The following is a 25793-nucleotide window of genomic DNA, read 5'->3' on the forward strand; positions in this document are numbered from 1 at the left end:
TTGGTACAATTTGATCTTGCCTAGAAGATCCATGACATATCCTAATTCCTTAAGACACTGGATCTTCCGGCATGAATGAGAATTCCAACGCTCTTCAAGAGAGATAAAATCAATACTTTACTATTACTAAATCTTACGACTGACTCATAGTCTTATTAGGATCTCGGAGATGCCTACGCACTATCTTTATAACATAGGCTTGTCCTCTCATAAAACATTCAACCTGATACTTACACCTTCAAGCCCCCTAGTTCTCACCCTTGAGAATTATACACCCTGCGTAGTTTTAGTTTCCGACATAACTTTTAGGCTAACCCTCGCTCCCTGACCCTCACTAAAAATTAGCCCTCATTCAGTCAGCTGACTTGAGCGTTCTACGACAACACTACCCTGATGTTTCCTTTCTTTATTTTTTTTTTTTTTGCTTTACTGTTGTTTTTTTGAGTCTGTGTGCAGGTTCAATTGATGCTGATAGCCTAACATCGTATAGGATCAACACTCTCTTTCCTTAACCGTAGATTTTCCGTCTATTATATACCAGTGTAGGTTTAATCAAATTAAACTCTCATGCCATCTTAAAACCCTCTAGCAGATTTCTTTGCAAGATAATAGATGCCTGCGATATTGTAATGGAATTTTCAGACAACTCGATAAGGTATTGCCACTTGTTGCATAGATAAGGCTACTTGTTTTAGCTTAATATATATGTCAATAAATAGTCTGAAGGATAAATTTTGTAAAATTATCTACATTTTGACAAAACATTTTCAGATTTAGAAATATCTCTAATGTAAATTTCACAGGTTTTACACCTCCATTTAAGAGAATACATGGCAAATTTTCGCGAGTGGGATGTTGCCGCAATATGCAGAAGAAGGTACATAGATATGATAGACACAGAAATTGAAAAAATGTGATTGTGTCAATTTACTTACAATAGCATCGGGATTGATGCCTTTAGCATCTTGCGCTATAATGATCAGACCTCAATTACAGCGAAACTGACCATCAAAGTCGTACCTCAATAAGTATACACCATAAGCTGTGGATATATAGCACACATTAGATTACTGAAAAAAAAATCCCTGAAGAAGTGTGCGCACTATTCTTTCATTTCAATGGCATATTGATTGATGATCCATTCATCTCTAAAAGGAAATTAAGACAAAACATTTAGAAAGGGAAATGCGTAAATAGAAAAGAGAGATAGAGAGGCAGTGGTTTATGAAAGGAACCAAGGTAGATTATCAAAATGGGGGACCTCTTTTGCATGTAAACCCACTAGCACTTGCGGAGAAAGAGCCAATTCTGAAATTTAATAAGGGGAAATTCTCACTCTCACTCTCCTCTCACTATCCAAATTACGCTGTAATGTCTTCTTCATATTCAAACAGCCTTTGTTGGAACAGTGCATTAATCTTGCCATAAAAGTCGACTACTGCATGTTAATTGTTTGACTGATGACTTTGTGAAATCAAGAAATAAGCCAGATATATTTACAGTAAATTTCGCTAGACTGGATCAAAGTGTTTGCTTCTCATATGATTTGCATATGATGCAACAAAAATGGGGGATTTGAATGTCTTTCAATCATATTTGAATATATCAAACGTAATTAACTTAGTATAAGATCGTTCTATTGCCTATTTATAAACTCAAATTTCTAATAACCTTATTCATGTAACAAAGCTTTGGTATTTGAATGTTTTATCTCTAAAGTAAATTTATAAAATACGAATAATTAGTACTGAGTCAGCGGACCCTCTAAAGTAATAAGTAGTATTTAATTGATATGAAATTTTGTTCATTTTTGCAGCGTGGAATGTCGATAACTTGAAAAAGTTTGGCTCCATAAGTGTCAGTCAGTAGCAGACAGTAGGCTAATTGTGAGAATCCCGAAGCTGACAAAATATGCCATTTTTAGCGACTGTCTCAAGCTTTCAACCCTTCAATTTTGATGAAATGCAATATGTCTCCAAAGAAATTAGAGTGAAATTAAGGAAGAAATTCCAAGTAAACATATGTTAAATACAGTTATAATAAGCACGAAAGCATATACATCTAAGCTTTTTTATTTTTTTGTTTTTATTCAATTTATTGGATACTATCAACACATGATTAGCTCAAGTTTACTCTATGATCTTGCTATAAAAACAACATAAGTAAACTAATTAAACAGGGAGTTCACATCTAGACGTTGTTAATTTACTTGTTAAACAAAGGAAAAGCTTGAGTTCCTCCTGCAAAGGATGCCCTCTTCACGAACCTCCCTTTCATTCTAGGCCTCTTCTCTGCATTCAATTTCCGAACCTCGTACCGTATTTTCTTCGAAAACAACCGTGTTCGACGTTTCTCTCGGTATCTCGACACTCTTGCCTCTCTTCCTCCGTCTACCATGGCCGGATGTGTCCCAATGCCCACATAAGTGTGGTGGAGGTCAGTCCCACAATCAGCCTGCACAAACATATTCACAACATTTATATCCACGATTACTAGCCAATAAGCAAGAATCAATAGTAAAGAGTACGAAGAATCGATTCCCCTATTCGGTAGGGTTTCTATAATTGATTTCCATAGTTGAATTCTAGAGATGCGTGAAACATAAACATTAATCACAGTAATATTGCGTTTTTCCGATGACATCTTTCGACGCGACAGAATGTTCCAGGTAGAAACATCCACTACGATACAATGTTTGCATGCACAAAAATGAAATTACAAAAATAAAAAATAAACGTACCATGCAGTCAGGCCAACATTCATCAAGGTCAAATTCCGGGCGGCTGCCGGTGGTCCACGGAGAGCCTTGGCTTGCCCAAGCAGTTATCACGGCTTCATAATCCAAGCTCAACAATATTTTTCTCTTCTTCTTCATCTTTGAACCATCTTCTTCTTCTTCTTCAAAGATTCCTCCACTTGTCTCCATGGCAAACTCTTCTTTAAAAATCTTCTCATCTTCCTCTCCGGTACATGTTGCAGTCGGAGAATCATCATCATAATCGAAATTCAACTCAAAAGGTTCTTTTTCCATGTCGATTTCACTCTCAACTTTACACTCCTTAGTATTAACACCCTCTTCATCTTCATCTTCAACCTTCACTTTCCCACTATTCCCCAGGCAACACTCCTTCAAATCTTTCTCTTTGTAATCCTTCAACCCCAACTCTTCCATGGCGAACGACTCATTCTCAAAACTCCTTCCCAGCAAATTCTCTACATCAGCTGCAAACTCAGCAAGCTCAATGTCAGATGGAAGAAATCCATGTAAACTATCCACATCTCCCGTGTTTGAATTTCCATAACCTCCTGCAATCACTTTTGATTCACTTCCATTTACATGATCTCTAATCTCGCTCTTCTTTTCCGTTTCATTGTTTGAGTTGGCAGACGTACATAGCTCGGCTGCAAAGGGATCGAAAATCGGAACCCGATAAAGAAGCTGTTCTTCTTCATTGATCTCTTGAGATATCTCATCGCCACCAACTTCTGGGACAAAAGGAAGAGGATTTCGTATTAGTTGATGATGATGATCAGGTTTTGAGGGCTTCCCATGTCGAGGCGTTCTGGCCTTCCTGGTGAACCCTCGGTGCCATGAAGGCACTGAATTCTCCGAAACAGCAGCTCCTCCTTCTCCTCCTCCACCACCACCACCACGACCACCACCACTTGAAGACTTAAACGACGCAGTTTTCAATCGAACTCTTTCATGTCTACGTGCAAGGGGATTAGCCGAGTGAACCGAAGAATCACAAGCTTGGCAAAGAAACGCATCATCAGCAGTACAGTACCATCGAGCTCGTTTCTTTATACAACTGTCACAAGCTCGAGCCGTTTTCCCACCAACGGCATTGGCAACATTTTTACTAGTAATCATCGACTCAGACTCAGAAATTGGATTGAAAACCAAAAAGGGTTACTAAATTTTGTTCTAAATTTCACTCTTTATTACAATAATTTGTATAGGAAAAAGGGATGGTGACCCACAAGCACCGCTTTTTTCAGCTCGAGTGTGGCCCTAGGGATGCACTTTTGGGTTTTCTGCAAAGAAAGGAACCATGAAATGGCCTTATCTGGAATGCAATTGGCTGAGCGTCTGAAGATGATCCAGAGGTTTGAGTTTTGATTGGTGGAAGCTCTAATCGAAGGGATTTCTCGTGGGGCCTTTTAGTGGTGAGGATGAGAATAAGCTCTATGTTGCGGTCCCCGTGATCCTATCTTTTTCTTAAAGCTTTGAATTATCTGTAATGGAATGTATAACGTATTTCGGTATGGTCAAAAATATCTCTCCAGAGTTTTAAACAACTAATCTCAAGCTAAACAATGTTATTTTAGGGTTTATCATCAAGTGAAATTCAATACAAGAATTAGGTGATTATCGCATCACTATACATCAACTACGACGCGTTATTATACATCAATATTGATAAAGCACTTCTCTCGACCCTTTTTTTTTTTTTTTTTGTTTGAGAATGTCAAAACCAGTTTACGCATATCTCAACTAATCTCTTGGAACCTTGAATCTATCGATCGGATAAAAACTCTAGTGGCTATCCTTATCAGTAATTGAGGAGAGACGTGAACTCAAGACCTCTTGAGTGATATGCCTAAGAGTCTCCATCGAATCACTCTATTGATATTTTGAAGTAGAGTGTGAGAAATATAAAGTGAGGTGAATTTCAGATTTTCTACTTTGGGTTGGTGAATAAAAGACTTAGGGACCCTTTGGTACACAATTTTTCTCTATCCTATTGCCTATTCTATCCAAAATACACATTTATTTCCTTATTCTCAAAATATTATTCTATTTTATTCAATTCTTTTAAACCTCCTAGGCTTGTTAATTTAACTAAACACCCACCAATTTTTTTTTTTTTAGAAATTAACGAAAATACCGCAGTAACCCACATTTATTAGATTTTGGCTACTGCCGTCAGAAGTTGGTCAGAATCTAGTATAATGACACACTATTGGCTGGATCTGGCTGGTAGTGCGTCGATCTAGCATTTTTCAGCTAGATTCACAATGGATCTGGCCGAAAAAGATCAGATCCTTGGTTGTAGCTAGTCGTCAATGATGGCCAAGATATGGCCGTCGTTGACCACCAAATACAACTAGATCTGGCCGTTAATGGCTAGATCTAGCCGTAAATTTGGCCTTTTCTGGCTAGATCCACCATAGATCTGGCCAAAAAAGGCTATATCAGCACACGACTGGCTAGATCCAATCGGTCGTGCATCGATACGACGACTCCAATCACCCTCCGATGGTGGTGGCCGGCCGTCGGTATTTAATTGGTGAGTAGAGGTGCTTTTGTTAATTTTTAATATTTTATTATAGGGGTGTTTAGTAAATAAACAAACCTAAGTGAATATTTTTGTTAATTTTCAAATCCTACATCATAATAACCATCCAATTTTTTTTTTTAAATATTATTTTAAAAAGTATCAGAATAATGAGTACACCCTTAATTAATTTGGATAACAACAATCAACATCGGGCAGCGGAAAAGCTTGACAAAATTAAGATGGAAATCGTATTAATTGGTGTTGTTTTACTAATGAAAGATAGAGAATAAGGATAATGTGATGATGTGGATACCTCATCCACGAATCCAATGTGTGCCTTAAAAATCAAACTCTACTACTACGAATAAATGTCGACATATTCCTAGCCTCGACAATGACTTTTCTCTACCCATTTATCTTATTCACATCACCATTTTTATCAAAATACCAAATAACTTTACCCAATTTTGGTTTTAAACCATTGTAAATATGATAGGAAATGTCACGGATTTGCTTTTAGTATCAATGCTGGCTCATTATGATGGTCGATTTTGTCACATACTATATATCTCTAGTGAATGAGTCTAGCACTCGATTTATAAAGCTTTGAGTTTTCTTTACTTAGTAAATATGTTTTGGGTGAGACTTTCAATATGATAATAAAAATGGTTTGGTTAGACAATATATCCCGTTAAATTTATATGTCTTTTCTACAAAATTTCATAATATATACGTTTTTTTCCCATCAAATTACTATTATAGTTATTAGTTTTAAAATAAATTTAAAAATAATATTATTTTCTCTTTTCTACTAATCACCATTCTAGTTAATGATTTTCGAGGTAAATACATACATAATATATAATTTTATTAGATGAGTGTACGAAGGATATGTTACATGTAGAGGGATTGTAAAATTTTGAGTCGGGGTTTATTTTAAAACAACGGGCTGGGGACTGGGCATCAAATGTTTGTACCTCAACGGGCTTTTCAGCCCATTAGGCCCAGCCCTAGAACTACGCGCCCAAGTTATTTTTAAGCCTAATAAATTTAGGCCCAATACTAAACTCATATGACAATTCTAGATTATTGAGTTGTAAATTATCCCATTCCGATCCGGTTTTTTAAAAGAGTAATCTTAGCCTGAGGATTTAAAAGAGAAAAAGAGGTAATCATGAATTTCAAATACTGGATTTAACTCTTTGTATTGCTCTTTTTGTAATTTGAATTTTGTGGTTACTGGTTACTTAATTTGTTCTTCATTTCTTCTCCACGATTTTGAGTTATTTTCTTGATATGGATTGCTAATTCGACGGTTTTTTAGTTTGTTTTTAGATAAAAGTATAGTCAATCCACCATCTGTTTGATAAAAGTACTCAATGAACCTGCGTTTCATAATCTCTTCCTGTTGCATTATCTTTTTATTCTGTTTTAACATCTGGGTTCGTTTTGTAACTTTCAGTTTGATTAGCTATCAAGTAAGCTTAATTTCAATTTGAAGTTTAAATATTTTAACAAAAACTGTGAGTAATGTATGCTTTGTGGTTATTTTTGATGTTGTAGTTTAAATTTGTTTGTTGAGTTGTATAGTTGGCCGCCTCAGATTGAAATTAGAAGAGTCTGAAAAAGAATTTAGTGGCTACGATAGGATCTGGGTTGATGTCACTGCAAAATGTGTTCGGAGGTTGTATTAGGGCATCTCCAACCCACGCCCAAGTGGCGTCAAAAGCACCAAATTGGCGTGGGTTGGTGCCAAAGCACCACGCCAAAAAATGGCGTGGTATTGTAGCACGAATAAAAAATAAATTTTTTAATTTCGCTTTTTTTTATTTTTATTTTTAATTTTGTTAAGTTAATTTAAGTATTAAATTTTACATCAAAAATCACACCAAATTTGAGTATTTGTATTTGTATTTAATTTTTTAAAAAATGATAAAAAATTAAAAATAGAACTTTATTCAATACAAATATTAAATTATAATAACTTAAAATAAAAATTAACACTAATTTAAAAACACTAAAATTAAAAAAAAAAAATACAACATAAACTAAAATAATAATTTAGTATTCCGATAGATTAGTTCCGGATCCAGTAAGATCATCAAAATATTGAAAAGAACTAAAGTTATTTTGAGATTCTTAATCTTGTTGTTGAGCTCTTTTTTGCATAATTCTTGATTGCTCGTTTTGAAAAAACTCAGGTAACCTTGGATCGGTTATAGAATTCAAATACTTGAATAAAATTTTGTTATCTTCTCGATATTATGTCAAAGCAATTTTATATTAGATGTAATGTTTTCTATCATGTTTTTCTATATTAAATATAATGTTTATTTGATTAAATAAATGCTTAATTTTATTAAATTAGTATAATTTTCAAAATAATTATTATTTAATAAAAATATCATTCCCAATATTTAATTAATATATACAAAAATAATGAGTGAAATAGATTAATTGTTGATTATTACAATAAAAGAAAAAAAGAATATTCTAAAGAATATTTTAAGAAATATTCTTTTTGGTATAATATTTGGTGTTATGGGTTAGAGATGAAATAGTATTTTGTATCAAAATTTGCACCAATTTAGTGTAATTTTGCACCAAATTGGTGTAATGGGTTTGAGATGGTCTTAGGATTTTATCTTTTCTCTTTTGCCTATGATGTAATCTACTGATTCCTCTTATAAATATATATAAAATTCAGTAATCTTTTAGAACTATTTTTTTAGCTTCTTTTAATCTCTAATGTGTGCACATCAACTTGTGGCTTAATAATTTTGTAATCATGCATTATTTAATTCCGATTTTAATAAATTCTGTCTTGGCTATTGAAGAATGGAGGAATTTGATATTTTAAAGAAGCATTTTTCTTAAATTTGGATCAATTTCGGATATTCGGTTGATCTGATCCAAAAAATTGGATATTCGAAAAATCGGATATCCAAAAATCTGGATCGGATTCGGATTGGATCAGCTAAAACCCCAACCGGATCGGATATCCAGTTTTGCACACTTCTATACTGTAGGGGTTATTACTAAGGAAGTGTTTTTGTGTTAGCGTGTGGATGGTTTCTGTTGGTTCAAAAGCTTTACCTTCGAAGAGACCTAGAATCCGTAAATCAGTGGAGGACAGCTTGATGGTTGAGGATGATAAATCATATAAACATGGTTGGAAGAGAAACAACTTGAGCAGTAAGGCTAAGAAAGAAAGTTTCAGTCTTGATGCTAATACTTCCAAGAAAAATGTATCTGGGCGTGGCCATGATGGAACAGCAAAGTCCCACAAATCTTGGAAGCATCATAGTTCATCAGAGCCACAAACATCGGTTGTTAGGTATTGCTACTTGTTTACTTAAATTAATGATGATTTTGGTAGTTTTTGCTCTGATCATCATCTGGGTTTTGAGATTGAACAGTATGTACTCGTGTCATGTGTTTTTAACTATTGTTAATGATCAATTTGGATGGTGGCCGGTGTAATCACGTATGCAAATTGAATTATCTTTGTAGGAAACAGGTTGACCCTGATTTAGCAAAATACTTTTCAGAGATTGCAAATCTTTTTGAAAGTAATGAGGCTGATTTGGAGGAGCGATCAGTTTTATGTCGTAATGCCCTTGAGGAAACTAGAGGGAAAGAGTTTGAACTTGCAACTGATTACATCATAAGTCACACTTTGCAGACACTCCTTGAAGGCTGTGATGTGGACCACCTTTGTGGTTTCCTCCGAGGCTGTGCAAAGTTCTTTCCTGCTATTGCTATGGATAGATCTGGATCTCATGTAGCTGAGACAGCTCTCAAGTCTTTAGCTGTGCATCTTCAAGATGAACAGAACTATTCTGTTGTCGAAGAGACTCTAACTATGATATGCAAGGTATCTGATGTTTTTCATGTCAAGATAAGGTGATGAATTTTAGTTTTGCTGCAGTCTTTAGGAATAGATTTCTGCTTACCATTTTTGTTTATTTCTTCTTTCCATCTTGCCAGGTGATTGTTAGCAATCCTGTTGATTTGATGTGTAATTGCTATGGATCTCATGTCTTTCAGAGTCTTTTTTGTCTTTGTAAAGGAGTACCATTAGATTCCTCAGAATTTCATCGGGCAAAGCCGTCAGCTGTTCTTGCAGAGCGGTTAAATTTGAATGCCTTTCGATTATCTGGAAATGATTTACCACATCCGCACCTGTTATTTTCAGATTTATTGAAGCTACTTATATCAGGGATATTAAAATGTTCCAAGAAAGATATTAAGACACTGCAAACTGATCAGTACAGCAGTTTGGTTTTGCAGGCATGTTTACATTTACTCTGGTTTGATTATTTTCATTGTTAAAACATATAATGAATAAGTAGGCTGTTGTAATTTTGAATCAAATGTCCTTTTTTACCATACTTGACTAGCATGGTCAAATGAGCCTTGAGATGTTTTATCTAGATGTGAAGATTAATATGAGAATTTAGAACTTCAAATATGAGTATATGATCCTGGGACCTGTTTCTGAGTCCTTAAATTTTCTGTTCAGTAGTCAACTAATTTTCTGAAAATTGAAATATGTTTAAGCAATATTTTGTTTCTTTTATTGTCTTAACATGTTAAATTCTCTTCTTAATGTTCTTTGTACGATAAAGTTTGTGATAGTTTAAATAAAACTTCTCCTGGTTTAATTTTTTTTGGTTAATAAATTCTCTTCTTTAATGTTCTTTATACAATAACTTGTTCTTTATACAATAAGGTCTGTGTCTACAATTTTGTTTTCTTTTTGTAGAATTCTTATTCCAGGGGAAATTCTCACTCTCACTCTCACTCTCTCACTATCCAAATTACGCTGTAAATGTCTTCTTCAATTCAAACAGCCTTTGTTGCGAACAGTGCATTAATCTTGCCATAAAAGTCGACTACTAGCAGTTAATTGTTTGACTGATGACTTTGTGAAATCAAAGAAATAAGCCAGATAATATTTACAGTAAATTTCGCTAGACTGGATCAAGTGTTGCTTCTCATGATTTGCATATGAGCAAATGGGTGGGATTTGAAAGTCTTTCAATCATATTTGAATATTCATCAAACGTATAATTACTAGTTATAAGATGTCTATGCTATTTATAAACTCAAATTTCTAATAACTTATTCAGTAACAAAGCTTTGTATTTGAATGTTTTATCTTAAAGTAAATTTTAAAACTGAATAATTAGTACTAAGTCAGGACCTCTAAAGTAATAAGTAGTATTTAATTTATATAGAAATTTTGTTCGTTTTTTCAGCGTGGAATGTCGATAACTTGAAAAAGTTTGGCTCCACAAGTGTCAGTATACATTTTAGCATCAGTTGGCAAATTGTGAGAATCCGAAAACTGACAAAATATGCCATTTTTAGCTACTGTCCAAGCATTTCAACCTTCAATTTGATGAAATGCAATATGTCTCCAAAGAAATTAGAGTGAAATTAGGAAGAAATCCAAGTAAACATATGTTAAATACAGTTATAATAAGCACGAAAGCATATACATTAAGCTTTTTTATTTTTTGTTTTATTCATTTATGGATACTATCAACACATGATTAGCTCTAGTTACTCGATGATTTGTTATAAAGACAACATAGTAAAACTAATTAAACAGGGAGTTCACATCTAGACGTTGTTAATTTACTGTTAAACAAAGGAAAGCTTGAGTTCCTCCTGCAAAGGATGCCTCTTCACGAACCTCCTTCATTCTAGGGCTTTCTCTGCATTCAATTTCCGAACCTCGTACCGTATTTTCTTCGAAACAACCGTGTTCGACGCGTTTCTCGCGTATCTCGACACTCTTGCCTCTCTTCCTCCGTCTACCATGGCCGGATGTGTCCCAATGCCCACATAAGTGTGGTGGAGGTCAGTCCCACAATCAGCTGCACAAACATATTCACAAAATTATATCACGATTACTAGCCAATAAGCAGAATCAATAGTAGAGAGTAGAAGAATCGATTCCCATATCGGTAGGGTTTCTATAATTGATTTCCATAGCTGAATTCTAGAGATGCGTGAAGCATAAACATTAATCACAGTAATATTGCGTTTTCCGATGACATCTTTCGACGCGACAGGAATGTTCCAGGTAGAAACATCCACTACGATACAATGTTTGCATGCACAAAAATGAAATTACAAAAATAAAAATAAGCTACCATGCAGTCAGCCAACATCATCAAGGTCAATTCGGCGGCTGCCGCGTGGTCCAGGAGAGCCTTGGCTTGCCCAAGACAGTTTATCACGGCTTCATAATCAAGCTCAACAATATTTTTCTCTCTTCTTCATCTTTGAACACTCTTCTTCTTCTTCAAAATTCGTTCCACTTGTTCTCCATGCAAATCTTCTTTAAAAATCTTCTCATCTTCCTCTCCGGTACATGTTGCAGTCGGAGAATCATCATCATAATCGAAATCAACTCAAAGGTCTTTTTTCCATGTCGATTTCCTCTCACTTTACACCCTTAGTATTAACACCCTCTTCATCTTCATTTCACCTTCACTTTCCCACTATTCCCCAAGCAACATCCTCAAATCTTTCTCTTTGTAACCTTCAACCCCAACTCTTCCATGGCGAACGAACATTCTCAAAACCCTTTCCGCGAAATTCTCTATCAGCTGCAAACTCAGCAAGCTCCATGTCAGATGGAAGAAATCCATGTAAACTATCCACATCTCCCGTGTTTGAATTTCCTATACTCCTGCAGTCACTTCGATTCACTTCCATTTCACTGATCTCCATCTCGCTCTCTTTTCCGTTTCATTGTTTGAGTTGGCAGACGTACATAGCTCGGCTGCAAAGGGATCGAAAATCGGAACCGATAAGAAGCTGGTCTTCTTCATTGATCTCTTGAGATATATCTCATCGCCACAACTTCGGGACAAAAGGAAGAGGATTTCGTATTAGTTGATGATGATGATCAGGTTTGAGGGCTTCCCATGTCGAGCGGTTCTGGCCTTCCTGGTGAACCCTCGGTGCCATGAAGGCACTCGAATTCTCCGAAACAGCAGCTCCTCCTTCTCCTCCTCCACCACCACCACCACCACCACCCACTTGAAGACTAAACGACGCAGTTTTCAATCGAACTCTTTCAGTCTACGTGCAAGGGGATTAGCCGAGTGAACCGAAGAATCCACAAGCTTGGCAAAGAAACGCATCATCACAGTACAGTACCATCGAGCTCGTTTCTTATACAACTGTCACAAGCTCGAGCGCTTTTCCCACCAACGGCATTGGCAACATTTTTACTAGTAATCATCGACTCAGACTCAGAAATTGGATTGAAAACCAAAAGGGTTACTAAATTTTGTTCTAAATTTCACTTTATTACAAAAATTTGTATAGGAAAAAAGGGATGGTGACCACAAGCATCGCTTTTTTCAGCTCGAGTGTGGCCCTAGGATGCACTTTGGGGTTTCTGCAAAGAAAGGAACCATGAAATGGCCTTATCTGGGAAGCAATTGGCTGAGTGTCTGAAGATGATCCAGAGGTTTGAGTTTTGATTGGTGGAAGCTCTATCGAAGGGATTTCTCGTGGGGCCTTTTAGTGGTGAGGATGAGAATAAGCTCTATGTTGCGGTCCCCGTGATCCTATCTTTTTCTTGAAGCTTTGAATCTCTGTAATGGAAAGTATAACGTATTTCGGTATATGGTCAAAAATATCTCTCCAGAGTTTTAAACAATCAAGCTCAAGCTAAACAAGTTATTTTAGGGTTATCATCAAGTGAAATTCAATACAAGAATTAGGTGATTATCGCATCACTATACCTCAACTACGACGCGTTATATAACATAAATATAATTAAAGCACTTCTCTCGAATTTGTTTTTTTTTTTTTTTTTTTGAGTCGACTAGTTTATGCGTATCTCAACTAATCTCCCGGAACCTTGAAATTACTGACCGATAAGAACTCTAGTGACTATCCTTATAAGTAATTAAGGAGATAGTTAAACTCAAGATCCCTGAGTGATATGCCCAAGAATCTCCATCGAATCACTCTATGATATTTTGAAGTAGAGTGTGAGAAATATAAAGTGAGGTGAATTTCAGATTTTCTATTGGGTTGGTGAATAAAAGACTTAGGGACCCTTTGGTACACAATTTTCTCTATCTATGCCTATTCTATCCAAAATACACATTTATTTCCTTATTCTCAAAATATTATTCTATTTTATTCAATTTTTTAAACCTCCTAGGCTTGTTAATTTAACTAAACACCCACCAATTTTTTTTTTTTTTAGAAATTAACGAAATACCGCAGTAACCCACATTTATTAGATTTTGGTACTGCCGTCAGAAGTTGGTCAGAATCTAGTATATGAAACACTATGGTGGATCTGGTGGTAGTGCGTCGATCTAGCATTTTTCAGCTAGATTCACAATGGATCTGGCCGAAAAAGATCAGATCCTTGGTGTAGCTAGTCGTCAATGATGGCCAAGATATGGCCGTCGTTGACCACACTACAACTAGATCTGGCCGTTAAGGGGTAGATCTAGCGTAATTTGGCCTTTTTGGCTAGATCCACCATAGATCTGGCCAAAAAAGGCTATATCAGCACACGAATGGCTAGATCCAATCGGTCGTGCATCGATACGACGACTCCAATCACCCTCCGATGGTGGTGGCGGCCGTCGGTATTAATTGGTGAGTAGAGGTGCTTTTGTTAATTTTTAATATTTTATTATAGGGGTGTTTAGTAAATAAACAAACCTAAGTGAATATTTTGTTAATTTTCAAATCCTACATCACTAATAACCATCCAATTTTTTTTAAATATTATTTTAAAAAGTATCAGAATAATGAGTACACCCTTAATTAATTTGGATAACAACAATCAACATCGGGCAGCGGAAAAGCTGACAAAATTAAGATGGAAACGTATTAATTGGTGTGTGTTTTACTAATGAAAGATAGAGAATAAGGATAAGTGATGATGTGGATACCTCATCCACGAATCCAATGTGTGCCTTAAAAATCAAACTCTACTACTACGAATAAATGTGACATATTCCTAGCCTCGACAATGACTTCTCTACCCATTATTCTTATTCACATCACCATTTTTATCAAAAAACCAAATAACTTTACCCAATTTGGTTTTAAACCATTGTAAATATGATAGGAAATGTCACGGATTTGCTTTTAGTCAATGTGGCTCATTATGATGGTCGATTTTGTACATACTATATATCTCTAGTGAATGAGTCTAGCACTCGATTTATAAAGCTTGTTTTCTTTACTAGTAAATATGTTTGGGTGAGACTTTCAATATGATAATAAAAATGGTTGGTAGACAATATCCCGTTAAATTTATATGTTTTTCTAAAATTCTATAATATATACGTTTTTTTTCCCATCAAATTACATTATAGTATTAGTTTTAAATAAATTTAAAAATAATATTATTTTTTTTTCTACTAATCACCATTCTAGTAATGATTTTCGAGGTAAATATACAATAATAATTTTATTAGATGAGTGTACGGAGGATATGTTACATGTAGAGGGATTGTAAAATTTTGAGTCGGGGTTTATTTTAAAACAACGGGTGGGGACTGGGCATCAAATGTTTGTACCTCAACGGGTTTCAGCCCATTAGGCCAGCCCTAGAAACCGCGCCCAAGTTATTTAAGTAATAAATTTAGGCCCAATACTAAACTCAATGACAATTCTAGATTATTGAGTTGTAAATTATCCCATCCGATCCGGTTTTTTTTAAAGAGTAATCTTAGCCTGAGGATTTAAAAGAGAAAAAGAGGTAATCATGAATTTCAAATACTAGTTTAACTCTTGTATTGCTCTTTTGTAATTTAATTTTGTGTTCTGGTACTTAATTTGTTTCTCATTTCTTCTCCCGATTTTGAGTTATTTTCTTGATATGGATTGCTAATTCGACGGTTTTTTTAGTTGTTTTTAGATAAAGTATAGTCAATCCACCATCTGTTTGATAAAAGTACTCAATGAACCTGCGTTTCATAATCTCTTCCGTTGCATTTCTTTTTATTCTGTTTTAACATCTGGGTTCGTTTTGTAACTTTCAGTTTGTTAGCTATCAAGTAAGCTAATTTCAATTGAAGTTTAAATATTTTAACAAAAACTGTGAGTAATGTATGCTTTGTGGGTATTTTTGATGTTGTAGTTTAAATTTGTTTGTTGAGTGTGATAGTTGGCCGCTCAGATTGAAATTAGAAGAGTTGAAAAAGAATTTAGTGGCACGATAGATCTGGGTTGATGTCACTGCAAAATGTGTTCGGAGGTTGTATTAGGGCATCTCCAACCCAGCCCAAGTGGCGTCAAAGCACCAAATTGGCGTGGGTTGGTGCCAAAGCACCACGCCAAAAAATGGCGTGGTATTGTAGCACGAATAAAAATAAAATTTTTAATTTCGCTTTTTTTATTTTTATTTTAATTTTGTTAAGTAATTTAAGTATTAAATTTTACATCAAAAATCACACCAAATTTGAGTATTTGTATTTGTATTTAATTTTTAAAAAATGATAAAAAATTAAAAATAGAACTTTATTCAATACAAATATTAAATATAATAACTTAAAATAAAAAAAATAACACTAATTTAAAAACACTAAAATTAAAAAAAAAAAATACAACATAAACTAAAATAATAATTTAGTATTCCGATAGTTAGTTCCGGATCCAGATATCAAATATTGAAAAGAACTAAAGTTATTTTGAGATTCTTAATCTTGTTGTTGAGCTTTTTTTGCATAATTCTTGATTGCTCGTTTTGAAAAACTCAGGTAACCTTGGATCGGTTATAGATTCAAATACTTGAATAAATTTTGTTATCTCTCGATATTATGTCAAAGCAATTTTATAATTTACTAAATTACTAATGTAATGTTATAAACTTATAATTAATTAAGTAATTATTTAACTATAATGTAATATTATAATTGATTAAATAATCATTTAACTGGTAATATATTAATGTTTATCAATTTATTTTATATAATTAATTAATTACTAATTTACTATAGATATACTTTGAACTTGATAATTAAAGTAAATAACTAAATATTATATTATTATTCAATCAAATATACTATTTTATTCAAAAATAATTCTTTTAATAACATTAAAATACTTTTAATTGGTCCTAATTCCAATTATACACTTAATCAAAACTTTAATATTAATATATTATAACATATTAAAGTTGTTTATATGGTGTAGTTTATATGTAATAAGTATAATTGTATATTTATTTAATTAGATTATTGTAAAAATTTAATTTTTCCCATTTTAATTTTTTTATATGTAAAATTACAATAGACCCCCATTCTTCATAGATATTTCATTTTAGCCCAGGTTCCAAAACAAGGTACCCGTTGCAGGTTCCAAGCAAGGTACCTGTTGCAGGTTCTTTTTTCCAGGTTTCGGTTCCGGTTCTTACACATGTAGGAACCGAAACCGTAATCATATAGTGTCGATTCTAAAAAAATGGAATTGGAACCTACCAGTACAGTTTCGGTTCCAATTCCGGTTTCGGTTCTACCCGCTAGCCGTGCTCACCCCTAGTGATTATCATGAAGTTGTGTCAAATTAATTAATTTTTTTTTACTAAGGGTGTCCGGATTTGTTTGCGTGCACCTCAACTAATCCCTGGGTGCCCTGAAGTTGACAGTCTAGTAAATCTCCTCAATGGCTACCCTTATTAGCAACCCAGGTGGATCGAACTCAAAACTTCTTGAGTAATACACCCAAGAGTCCTAGTTGACTGCTGGACCACCCAGTTGTTGGGGCCAAAAAATGTCATAGACCTTAGCAGGCCTAAATACGAAGCACCTTCTATATGGACCAAAACTGTAGCCCAATCCAAGTTCGGCCCACGTTAAGATTCACATAATGGGCCAGCTCATTACATCAATCGGGTTGTCCACTGAACAAATCCAATCACCAAGGCCCTAATTCGGTTAGGCCTCATTAACAGCTTATTCGGGTCTAGGCCCATCGATCCAAATCATTCTAAGAATCCAGAGTTTACTCCAACTCTAAAACCATCTACTTCCTATTTTGGTACAATCTTGATCTTCCTAGAAGATCCATGAATATCCTAATTCCTCTAAGATCATGGATCTTGCATTGAATGAGATTCCAACTCCTTCAAAGGTAGGAAATCAAATACTTTCCTATTTACTAAATCTCTACTACTGACTCATAGTCTTATTAGGATTCGGAGATCCTACGACTACTTTATAACAGAGGCTTGTCCTCTCATAAAACATTCAACCTTACACCTTACACCTTCAAGCCCCTCCTAGTTCTCACCCTTGAGAACTATACATCACCGTCGTAGTTCTAGTCTCCGATTAAACTTTTGGTAACCCTCTCTTTCCTTTACCCTCACTAAATTAGCCTCATTCAGCCTTGCTGACTTGAACATCTACGACAAACACTACCCTGGTGTTTCCCTTTTGCTTCACGATTATTTTTTTGTGTGTGCAAATTCAACTGATTGTTAATGGCCTTAATCTCATGAAATCAAACTATCTTTCTGTAACCATAGATTTCACCGTCTACACTAATGGTGGTTGAATCAATTAACTCCTCAATGCACTTCTTAAATAGGATTTCTTGCAAGTAATAGATGCCTGTAATATTGCTAATGGAATTTGTCAGACAACTTGACTAGGATATTGACCACTTGTGCATAGATAATGGTACTTGTTCTTGCCTTAATATATATGTCAATAAATATCTGAGGATAAATTTTGTAAAATTATCTACAATTTTTGACAAAACATTTTTCAGATTTAGAAATTATCTTCTAATGTAAATTGACAGTTTTACACCTCGATTTAAGAGAATACATGCCAGATTTTCGTACATGGATGTTGCCGCAATATGCAGGAAGAAGTACATGACATGATAGAACCCAGAAATTGAAAAAATGTTGTGTCAATTTACTTTATAATAGCATCGGGATTGATGCCTTTAGATCTCTGGCTATAATAGATCAGCCTCAAATTATCAGCGAAACTGACCATCAAAGTCGTACCTCAATAAGTATACACCATACGCGTGGATATATACCACACATTAGTTACTGAAAAAAAAAATCCCTGAAGAAGTGGAGCACTATTCTTTCAATTTCAATGGCATTATTGATTGATTGATCCATTCATCTCTAAAAGGAAATTAAAGACAATAACTTTTAGAAAGGGAAATGCGTAAATATAAAAGATGAGATGGGAGAGGCAGTGGTTATGAAATGCCAAGGTGAATTATCAAAATGGGGGACCTCTTTTGCATTTAAACCCACTAGCACTTGCGGAGAAAGAGCCAATTCTGAAATTTAATACAGGGGCCATTCTCACTNGAATTTGAATCGATGAAATAAATATTCCATCAGCAAAGAGAAGAAAAGTCATATGACAATATGCTTTTTATAGCTATAATCTCAACAGACCAAATTAGTTTTTTCATATATTTCATTAAATCCATCATCTGCTGCATCATTTCTTTCTGTGTAGTTGTGGAGCTGGAGGATGTGGCAGGGCCTGTTCGCTGCCTTTTTGCCCCTGCTCTTGGTTGCGCAGCTTCCGGACGGTCAAGGTCTTCCTATAATACTCTGAGTCTAAAACTGGGGCAGCATGAATACGGTGCTCATCATCTTGAACCTCGACTCCAGCTCTAAGGCACAAGGCTGTGATGAGATGTGGGAAACTGTAACTTGTTCGTCCTAGTTTGGAGGCCTGTTTAATGCTGTTCAAGATCATGCCTCCCACATCGATACTCTTCCCTGTCGCAATAGAGTAAAGCAAAACTGCCTTCTCGTGAGTAACTGCGCTGTAGTGCGATTTCGGCATCAATTTCGCACTGACAAAATATTGCCACAGTCGAGCCATCGGTGTCAACTGAGTTCCCTTGAGAGTCTTCTTCTGTTTCTTCGATACTTCCCACTCTGCATCCGGTTTGGCAATGACCGGAAGGATGATACCGTCCTTAAACTGTGATCTCTTAAACTGCACGTATTCATCCCGAAAAATTTCAGGCAGGTTATAGAACTCATTGATCACCCTTTCCGTAAATGGCACCTCAGTCCCTCTGACATAAACTGTACCTTCCTGACAATCCGGGAGATTGGCATAGAACTCCCTTACTAGCGGCTCTACAGCCGCTCGTTCAGGAGCACGCATAAACATCTCCCAACGTCTCCCTCTACTCCAGTCCGAGGTTTGACTCGCGGTCAATCCGCGCTCAAGAATAATACCTTTATCCTTTCTTTGGATTGCCCCCTCATATCTTTTACGGGAAGAACGTTGACAATTGTTTTGTTAATGATGAAGCCCGTAAAAAGTATGAGGGGGCAATCCAAAGAAAGGATAAGGGTATTATTCCTGAGCGCGGATTGACCGCAAGTCAGGCCTCGGACTGGAGTAGAGGGAGACGTTGGGAGATGTTTATGCGTGCTCCTGAACGAGCGACTGTAGAGCCGCTAGTAAGGGAGTTCTATGCCAATCTCCCAGATTGTCAAGAAGGTACAGTTTATGTAAGAGGGACTGATGTGCCATTTACGGAAAGGGTGATCAATGAGTTCTATAGCCTGCCTGAAATTTTTCGGGATGAGTACATGTAGTTTAAGAGATCACAGTTTGAGGACGGTATCATCCTTTCGGTCATTGCCAAACCGGATGCAGAGTGGGAATTATCGAAGAAACAGAAGAAGACTCTCAATGGAACTCAGTTGACACCGATGGCTCGACTGTGGTAATATTTTGTCAGTGCGAAATTGATGCCGGAATCGCACTACAGCACAGTTACTCACGAGAAGGCAATTTTGCTTTACTCTATTGTGACAGGGAAGAGTATCGATGTGGGAGACATGATCTTGAACAGCATTAAACATGCCTCCAAATCGGGGCGAACAAGTTACAGTTTCTCACATCTCATCATAGCCTTGTGCCTTAGAGCTGGAGTCGAGGTTCAGGATATAACGAGCACCGTATTCATGCTGCCCCAGTTCTAGACTTAGAGTATTACAGGAAGCACCTTGACTGTCCGGAAGCTGCGCAACCAAGAGCAGGGGCAAAAAGGCAGCGAATAGGCCCTGCCACATCCTCCAGCTACACAGAAAGAAATGATGCAGCAGATGATGGGTTTAATGAAATATATGAAAAAACATCAGGATTGGTTGGTTGAGCAGACCCAGATGATGCATGAGATGCAGAATAACTTTAAGGAGCTCAACGTTGACACTTTAGCATACCAATGGGTCGACTGGAACTCAGATGAGTGGATGGACTCCGAGGAAGATGAGGAAGAAGAAGAATGAGCCGGAGCACCTGTTTTTGTTTGTCTTTATGTTTATTTGATTTTGTTGTTCATTCTAAACATTAAATTCAGTTTTAATTTTTTTGTTTTGGATCTTGTTTAGTTGTTGCTGTTAATTTTTAGTTGTTGAAAGGACGAGATTAAGTTGTAATATTTTCAAGTTAGTTGTGAATTTGTGCTAATATAAGAGACACCACAGTTGACAGATTCTGAGTGATGAAAAGTCCGAGACCGGGTGTTCATTGTGGAGCGACACTTCATGGATTAAACAGGGAGCATTCTCGTACCTTTGTTTGTTTTTTTTATTTTCTATTCCTGATTTATGCATAATAGAACATTGGGGATAATGTCATATTTAGTTTGGGGGTAGGAAATAGAAATAAAACCTAGTTTAAGGGTATATTGGCTGGAAACCAGTGCCCGCCTAAAATACTGCCCAACAGTACTTGGCAACCTCTGGTATAACAACGCCACGTACGCCTTAAACTGAAGAAAAAAAAAACACTTTTATTTTTCTTTAGTTTGCTTGTTTTTGCCGATGATGAATTGTATAAATCAATGATGAGAATTGGGTTGTTGCAATTTTATTGTTGAGAAATGTTAAACATTGCTTCAAGTTTATCTTATTGACTGAATTTTGGTTGAGGTTTGTTGAGTGGTTCAACCACAATTTTCATTTATTTCGGCATGCTTAGATTCATTTTATGTGATTAGGTGAAGTTTGATAATGTTGATGGACTCTAGAACCTAGTAGAGAAGTACTTGAGGCGAAATTCTAGGATTAGACATGGTTGAGGAGATGATTTAGGCATTCTTGTTGGAACGTTTGAGCCTTTTTAGCTGACCCAGGAATGAAATTGTCCCTAGTCACCCGTTTGAGCCGTATGAATTAGTATTGCTTTATTTTTCTTGGCAAACTGAAAATTGTCCGATCCTGTTATCCTAAACACTTTGTCGTACCCTTGGGAGAATTCGGCCTTAGTGCAAACACAAAGAACGGAAAAAGAGTTGTACGAATAAGCCAAAAGAATAGTTTGGGAGTTGTGAGAAGGGCAGGAAAAAAAATAAAAAATAAAAGAGGTAGTTCACCTCAATTCAATTGATTGTTTTATTTTCATAAAAAAAAAAAAAAATTTCAGTTGCCGGGTTTAAGGGTATATCGGCTGGAAACCAGTAACCACCTTAAAAACTGTCTAGCAGTACTTTGCGATCTCAGGTTTAAAAACGCCACGTACACCTTAAACCTGCGCATTTGTGGTATCAAAAATAAGAAGGATACGAGTTTGAGGGTGGGAAATAAGTAGACATGTTGATTGTTGGTTGAAAAGAAGTGGAGTTCGATTTTACTTGAGTGTTTGTATGAGGAAAACCGAGTTCTCTTACTTTGTTTTTCCTATCCTTTTCTTGGAACCCACTACCCGAGCCTAATGTTACAAGCTTTTAAAGACCTTTTGATTCTCATCTTTGTTTAGTCCTCATTAGTGGAGAGTATTTCGATATTTAGGCTTATGGAGTCTGCCACCATTTGATAAACTTTACATTTTTGCATAAAATAATCCGGAAAGTTGGGATGTGGATTGAAGTGGGGATCACCTACTTGGTGAACCGATAGAGGAAGACAGTCGATGTAGCTTATAACTTCTTGGAGTGTTGAACATTTCCTGATAATAATGTTTCAGCCTGAGAAGGTATGTTTAACACTTAGGAGAGTTCGATTTACAATCAATGCATATGAATTTGAATTTAGTTTAATTCTTAGGTCTAACCCATAAAATCCGAATGAAGTCAAAACCCTACCCGTTTTACTTGAATTGATTTTTATCCGTGTTTACATCTTGCATTCTTAGCTAATTCGCAGTTTAGTAATTTTGTTTTAGTAATAGGTTAAATTGCTCCCATTAATCCAAAAGATTTCGGTTGCTCCAACTTGAAAACGGTAGAAAACTTAGTGCTTAGCTAACAATCCTCGTGGGAACGATACTCACTCATCATTATATTACTTTATGCGACTAGTATACTTGCTACATTTGCATGTTGTAGGAAACACGCGTCAAGTTTTTGGGAATTATAGTACTTCTGAATTCATAATGCCAGTGACAATTTTTTTTCTCTTGGAAGACAGCTTTGAAGCTATTAGTGGGGCACGATGAGGAGTTGCTTAAGATAATTCCTGTACTTCTTGGCTGCAAGAAAGAGAATGTTGTAGAAGGAAACTTCATAGAGATGTCTGTTGTGAGTAGCATTGTAGACTTGATGAAAGAAACTGCATATAGCCATTTAATGGAGGTAAGCAACCTATCAATGGTATTGTTTATCTTTGTATTTGCCATTTTATTAATTTCCTGTATCATTTGTCTGTATGTGTGTGTATTGTTCCCACATATGAATTTGAATCGATGAAATAAATATTCCATCAGCAAAGAGAAGAAAAGTCATGACAATATGCTTTTTATAGCTATAATCTCAACAGACCAAATTAGACTGCTGCAATTTTCATTGAGATGTGATGTTTGTCCTGATGCATACAGTTAATTCCATTGAACATATGTCTTCTATTGATAATGTCCTGTTATGTGATAAACTCTATTAGCCTGGAAACATACAGCCACCGCTTTGAGAAAGTACATCTTTTCAAAGAACTCTTCATTTAACTGATATTATTTTGAATCCTCTTCCTTTGTTTTTTATGTTGATGGCATAAATAGTTATGAGACTTGTCATTTAGATATAACAGCAACTGAATGCTTACCCATTATAATTTCTTCATCTGTTTGTGAAACATGTACCAGTTTGTTATTTTTTGGTTTGCTAAAATTCCGAAAAATTTGCAGGTAATTCTGGAAGTGGCTCCCGAAAGCTTGTATAATGAAATGTTCACAAAAGTTTTCAGAAATTCATTGTTCCATCTTTCATCACATCAGTGTGCAAACTTTGTTGTTCAAGCATTGATTTCCCATGCAAGAGATCAAGATCAAGTATGTTTTCTATAACATGTGGATATACTTGTTCTTTATAGGTAGTAGTTCTTTTATTTTCATAAACTAATTACAACAGCTCTTGTACTACTTATTTTACTATCTCGCAGCTACCTTTACATTTTATACGTGCTGTCAACCTTTTGTGGATTTTTTATTTTTTCCCTCCTTTTGACTACTAGATGGAGTTTATCTGGAAGGAACTTGGTACAAAATTTAGGGAACTTATTGAAATGGGGAGGTCAGTGGTAATTGCTGCTCTTATTGCTGCATTTCAAAGACTCCATACTCATGAGCAAAAGGTCTAATATTGGTCCATTCATTTCATCTTTTCTAGTTTTGTATGCCTCTATATTTGAACTTCTGATGTTAATCAGCCTGGCAATAAACTTATAGTTATTATATTTAATGTCTTCCAGAATATGCAATTTAAGACATTAATGGAAATATAGTAACCCAAAATGAACCTTCTTTTGATGTGTAAATTCATATCTTAATTTTAACCATGATTATGTTTTTCTTTTTCCTGTTTGGCAGTGTTGTCAGGGTCTTGCTGCTGCTGTAGGTTAAACGAATGAGTCCCCAAGATCCATCATTCCGCGTATACTGTTTCTTGAAAGTTACTTTAGCTGTGAAGACAAGTCAAATTGGAATTGGCCAAATGGTTTTAAGATCCATGTTATTGGTTCTCTGATTCTGCAAGCAGTTTTTAAATTTCAAAGTGTATGCAGCCGTTCCATATTCATGTTTTTCCCCCCACTTTTTCCTGTTAATTGAATTTGCGTTGTTTTTTTAATTGGTTGCTATAAATATTAGTTGTCCATACTGAGGTTAATATGTGTAAAGGAACTTTTTACTTAATAGATATGTTTTTTTACATGAGACCACAAAAGAGTGAGTAATAAAATCAGTTATATGTTGCCTTCAAGATTAAGGCAGTTTACATTATGTGTGGAAAATATTAAAAAAAAAAAAATGTCATGTGTCACATACACAGTATGGTGCAGTGTGCCTCATTTGTACAAAAATATGCTGGCAATTCGCATGATGGTAAAAGATCAGATGCTTAGGACTGTGAGACTTGCTTTAAAGATGAGCATTGGACATGTATCTTCTGGAGCTTATTATCAAAGCTTGAACTAGATATCAGCTTGCTACATGATTTCTTGTATTAAAATGCCATATTTTGTGTCTGTTTCGCAGGAAAGAGATTGATAATTCCCTCGATTCTGCTGTGCCATGTTTGGACAAGGCAGACATGAAGCGGCACCCAGAGAAAGAAGGGCAGCAAACTGGGAAATATGCCAAACATGCCATGGCTGATGACATCTCAAGAGGCAAAAACAAGAAGAGGAAAAAGAATTTAGTTGCTTCTGAGCATACTGGTGCATCTGGTAAAGGAGCAGAAAGTGCGGTAAAGCCATTTCTCTGTGAAGACAGATCAGTAAAGAAACGACACAGAAAGGTTAGGCCATTGAAGTCTTCAAAGAAGTTAAAAGCTTGAAGGTTGGCCTGTATTCTCGTAGGACTATCGAATAGAGTTGAAACTGTAACTTAGTTGGAGAGTTTCATTGAGCGGCAAAAGATAAATGGTTGTGTACGCTCTTTACTGTTGAGTTGAAAAGAGTTTTTGTTGAATTGAAATTTTGTTTTTAGATGGTTTATCCAAATAGATTATCATAAGCTTCAGCTAACACCTAACAAATTATATTTGTCATATAAGCAATGTTTTAAAACCCAACACCGGGTGAAACTTGGTAAAGTTATTGGGTCTCAGGTTGACTGGTTTGACCAGTGGTCAAACAGGGTAACAAAAACTTTTAAAATTTAGCAAATACACCCCAATCGTCCCTTGAGCCCGTTCTTTTGAAAATCTACCCAATATTTGGTTGAAATTGAATGACGGCGGCGTTGACATTTCAGGTCAGATCTCATCAACACCAGCGTCGACAACCCTCTCCATTACCCTGAAAATACTCATCTCTTCCTCTCAACCAAAACCCACCTCACCCCACCCTCGTTAGCCTCGCCAGTCACTGGCAAAAGTCGGTTGTTATTGCTGTCAATTGTTTTCGATTTTTGGTCAATAAATACTCATCGGAAATCAACTCCGTCGCCACCGTTGAACTCATTGACACTTTCTTTTTAAAAGCCCCAACATCTCGACCTTCAATTGTTCGTCAATCATCATCCCAAATTCCAGGGTTTTTGGTGAATAAGAAAAACGTAA

General features: G+C 35.7%; 2 protein-coding genes across 2 annotated transcripts; one reads left to right on the forward strand and one right to left on the reverse strand.

Annotated features, from left to right (window-relative positions):
• Positions 1 to 2040: 2040 nt before the first annotated feature.
• Positions 2041 to 4006, reverse strand: LOC116114215 (zinc finger protein CONSTANS-LIKE 6-like). Its single transcript, XM_031400372.1, has 2 exons — positions 2741 to 4006; positions 2041 to 2454 (listed from the first exon to the last, which is right to left on the reverse strand). Exons 1-2 carry the CDS (start codon positions 3872 to 3874, stop codon positions 2206 to 2208), a joined length of 1383 nt encoding a protein of 460 aa, XP_031256232.1. The 5' UTR covers positions 3875 to 4006; the 3' UTR covers positions 2041 to 2205.
• Positions 4007 to 6368: 2362 nt separating this feature from the next.
• LOC116114244 (pumilio homolog 23-like) lies at positions 6369 to 25218 on the forward strand. The gene is made up of 9 exons (XM_031400403.1): positions 6369 to 6453; positions 8347 to 8622; positions 8799 to 9162; positions 9276 to 9578; positions 22707 to 22874; positions 23420 to 23563; positions 23746 to 23865; positions 24101 to 24286; positions 24767 to 25218. Exons 2-8 carry the CDS (start codon positions 8354 to 8356, stop codon positions 24131 to 24133), a joined length of 1401 nt encoding a protein of 466 aa, XP_031256263.1. The 5' UTR covers positions 6369 to 6453; positions 8347 to 8353; the 3' UTR covers positions 24134 to 24286; positions 24767 to 25218.
• Positions 25219 to 25793: the final 575 nt, after the last annotated feature.

Source organism: Pistacia vera, unplaced genomic scaffold, assembly GCF_008641045.1.
Source record: "Pistacia vera cultivar Batoury unplaced genomic scaffold, PisVer_v2 Contig704, whole genome shotgun sequence".
Lineage (NCBI taxonomy): Eukaryota > Viridiplantae > Streptophyta > Magnoliopsida > Sapindales > Anacardiaceae > Pistacia > Pistacia vera.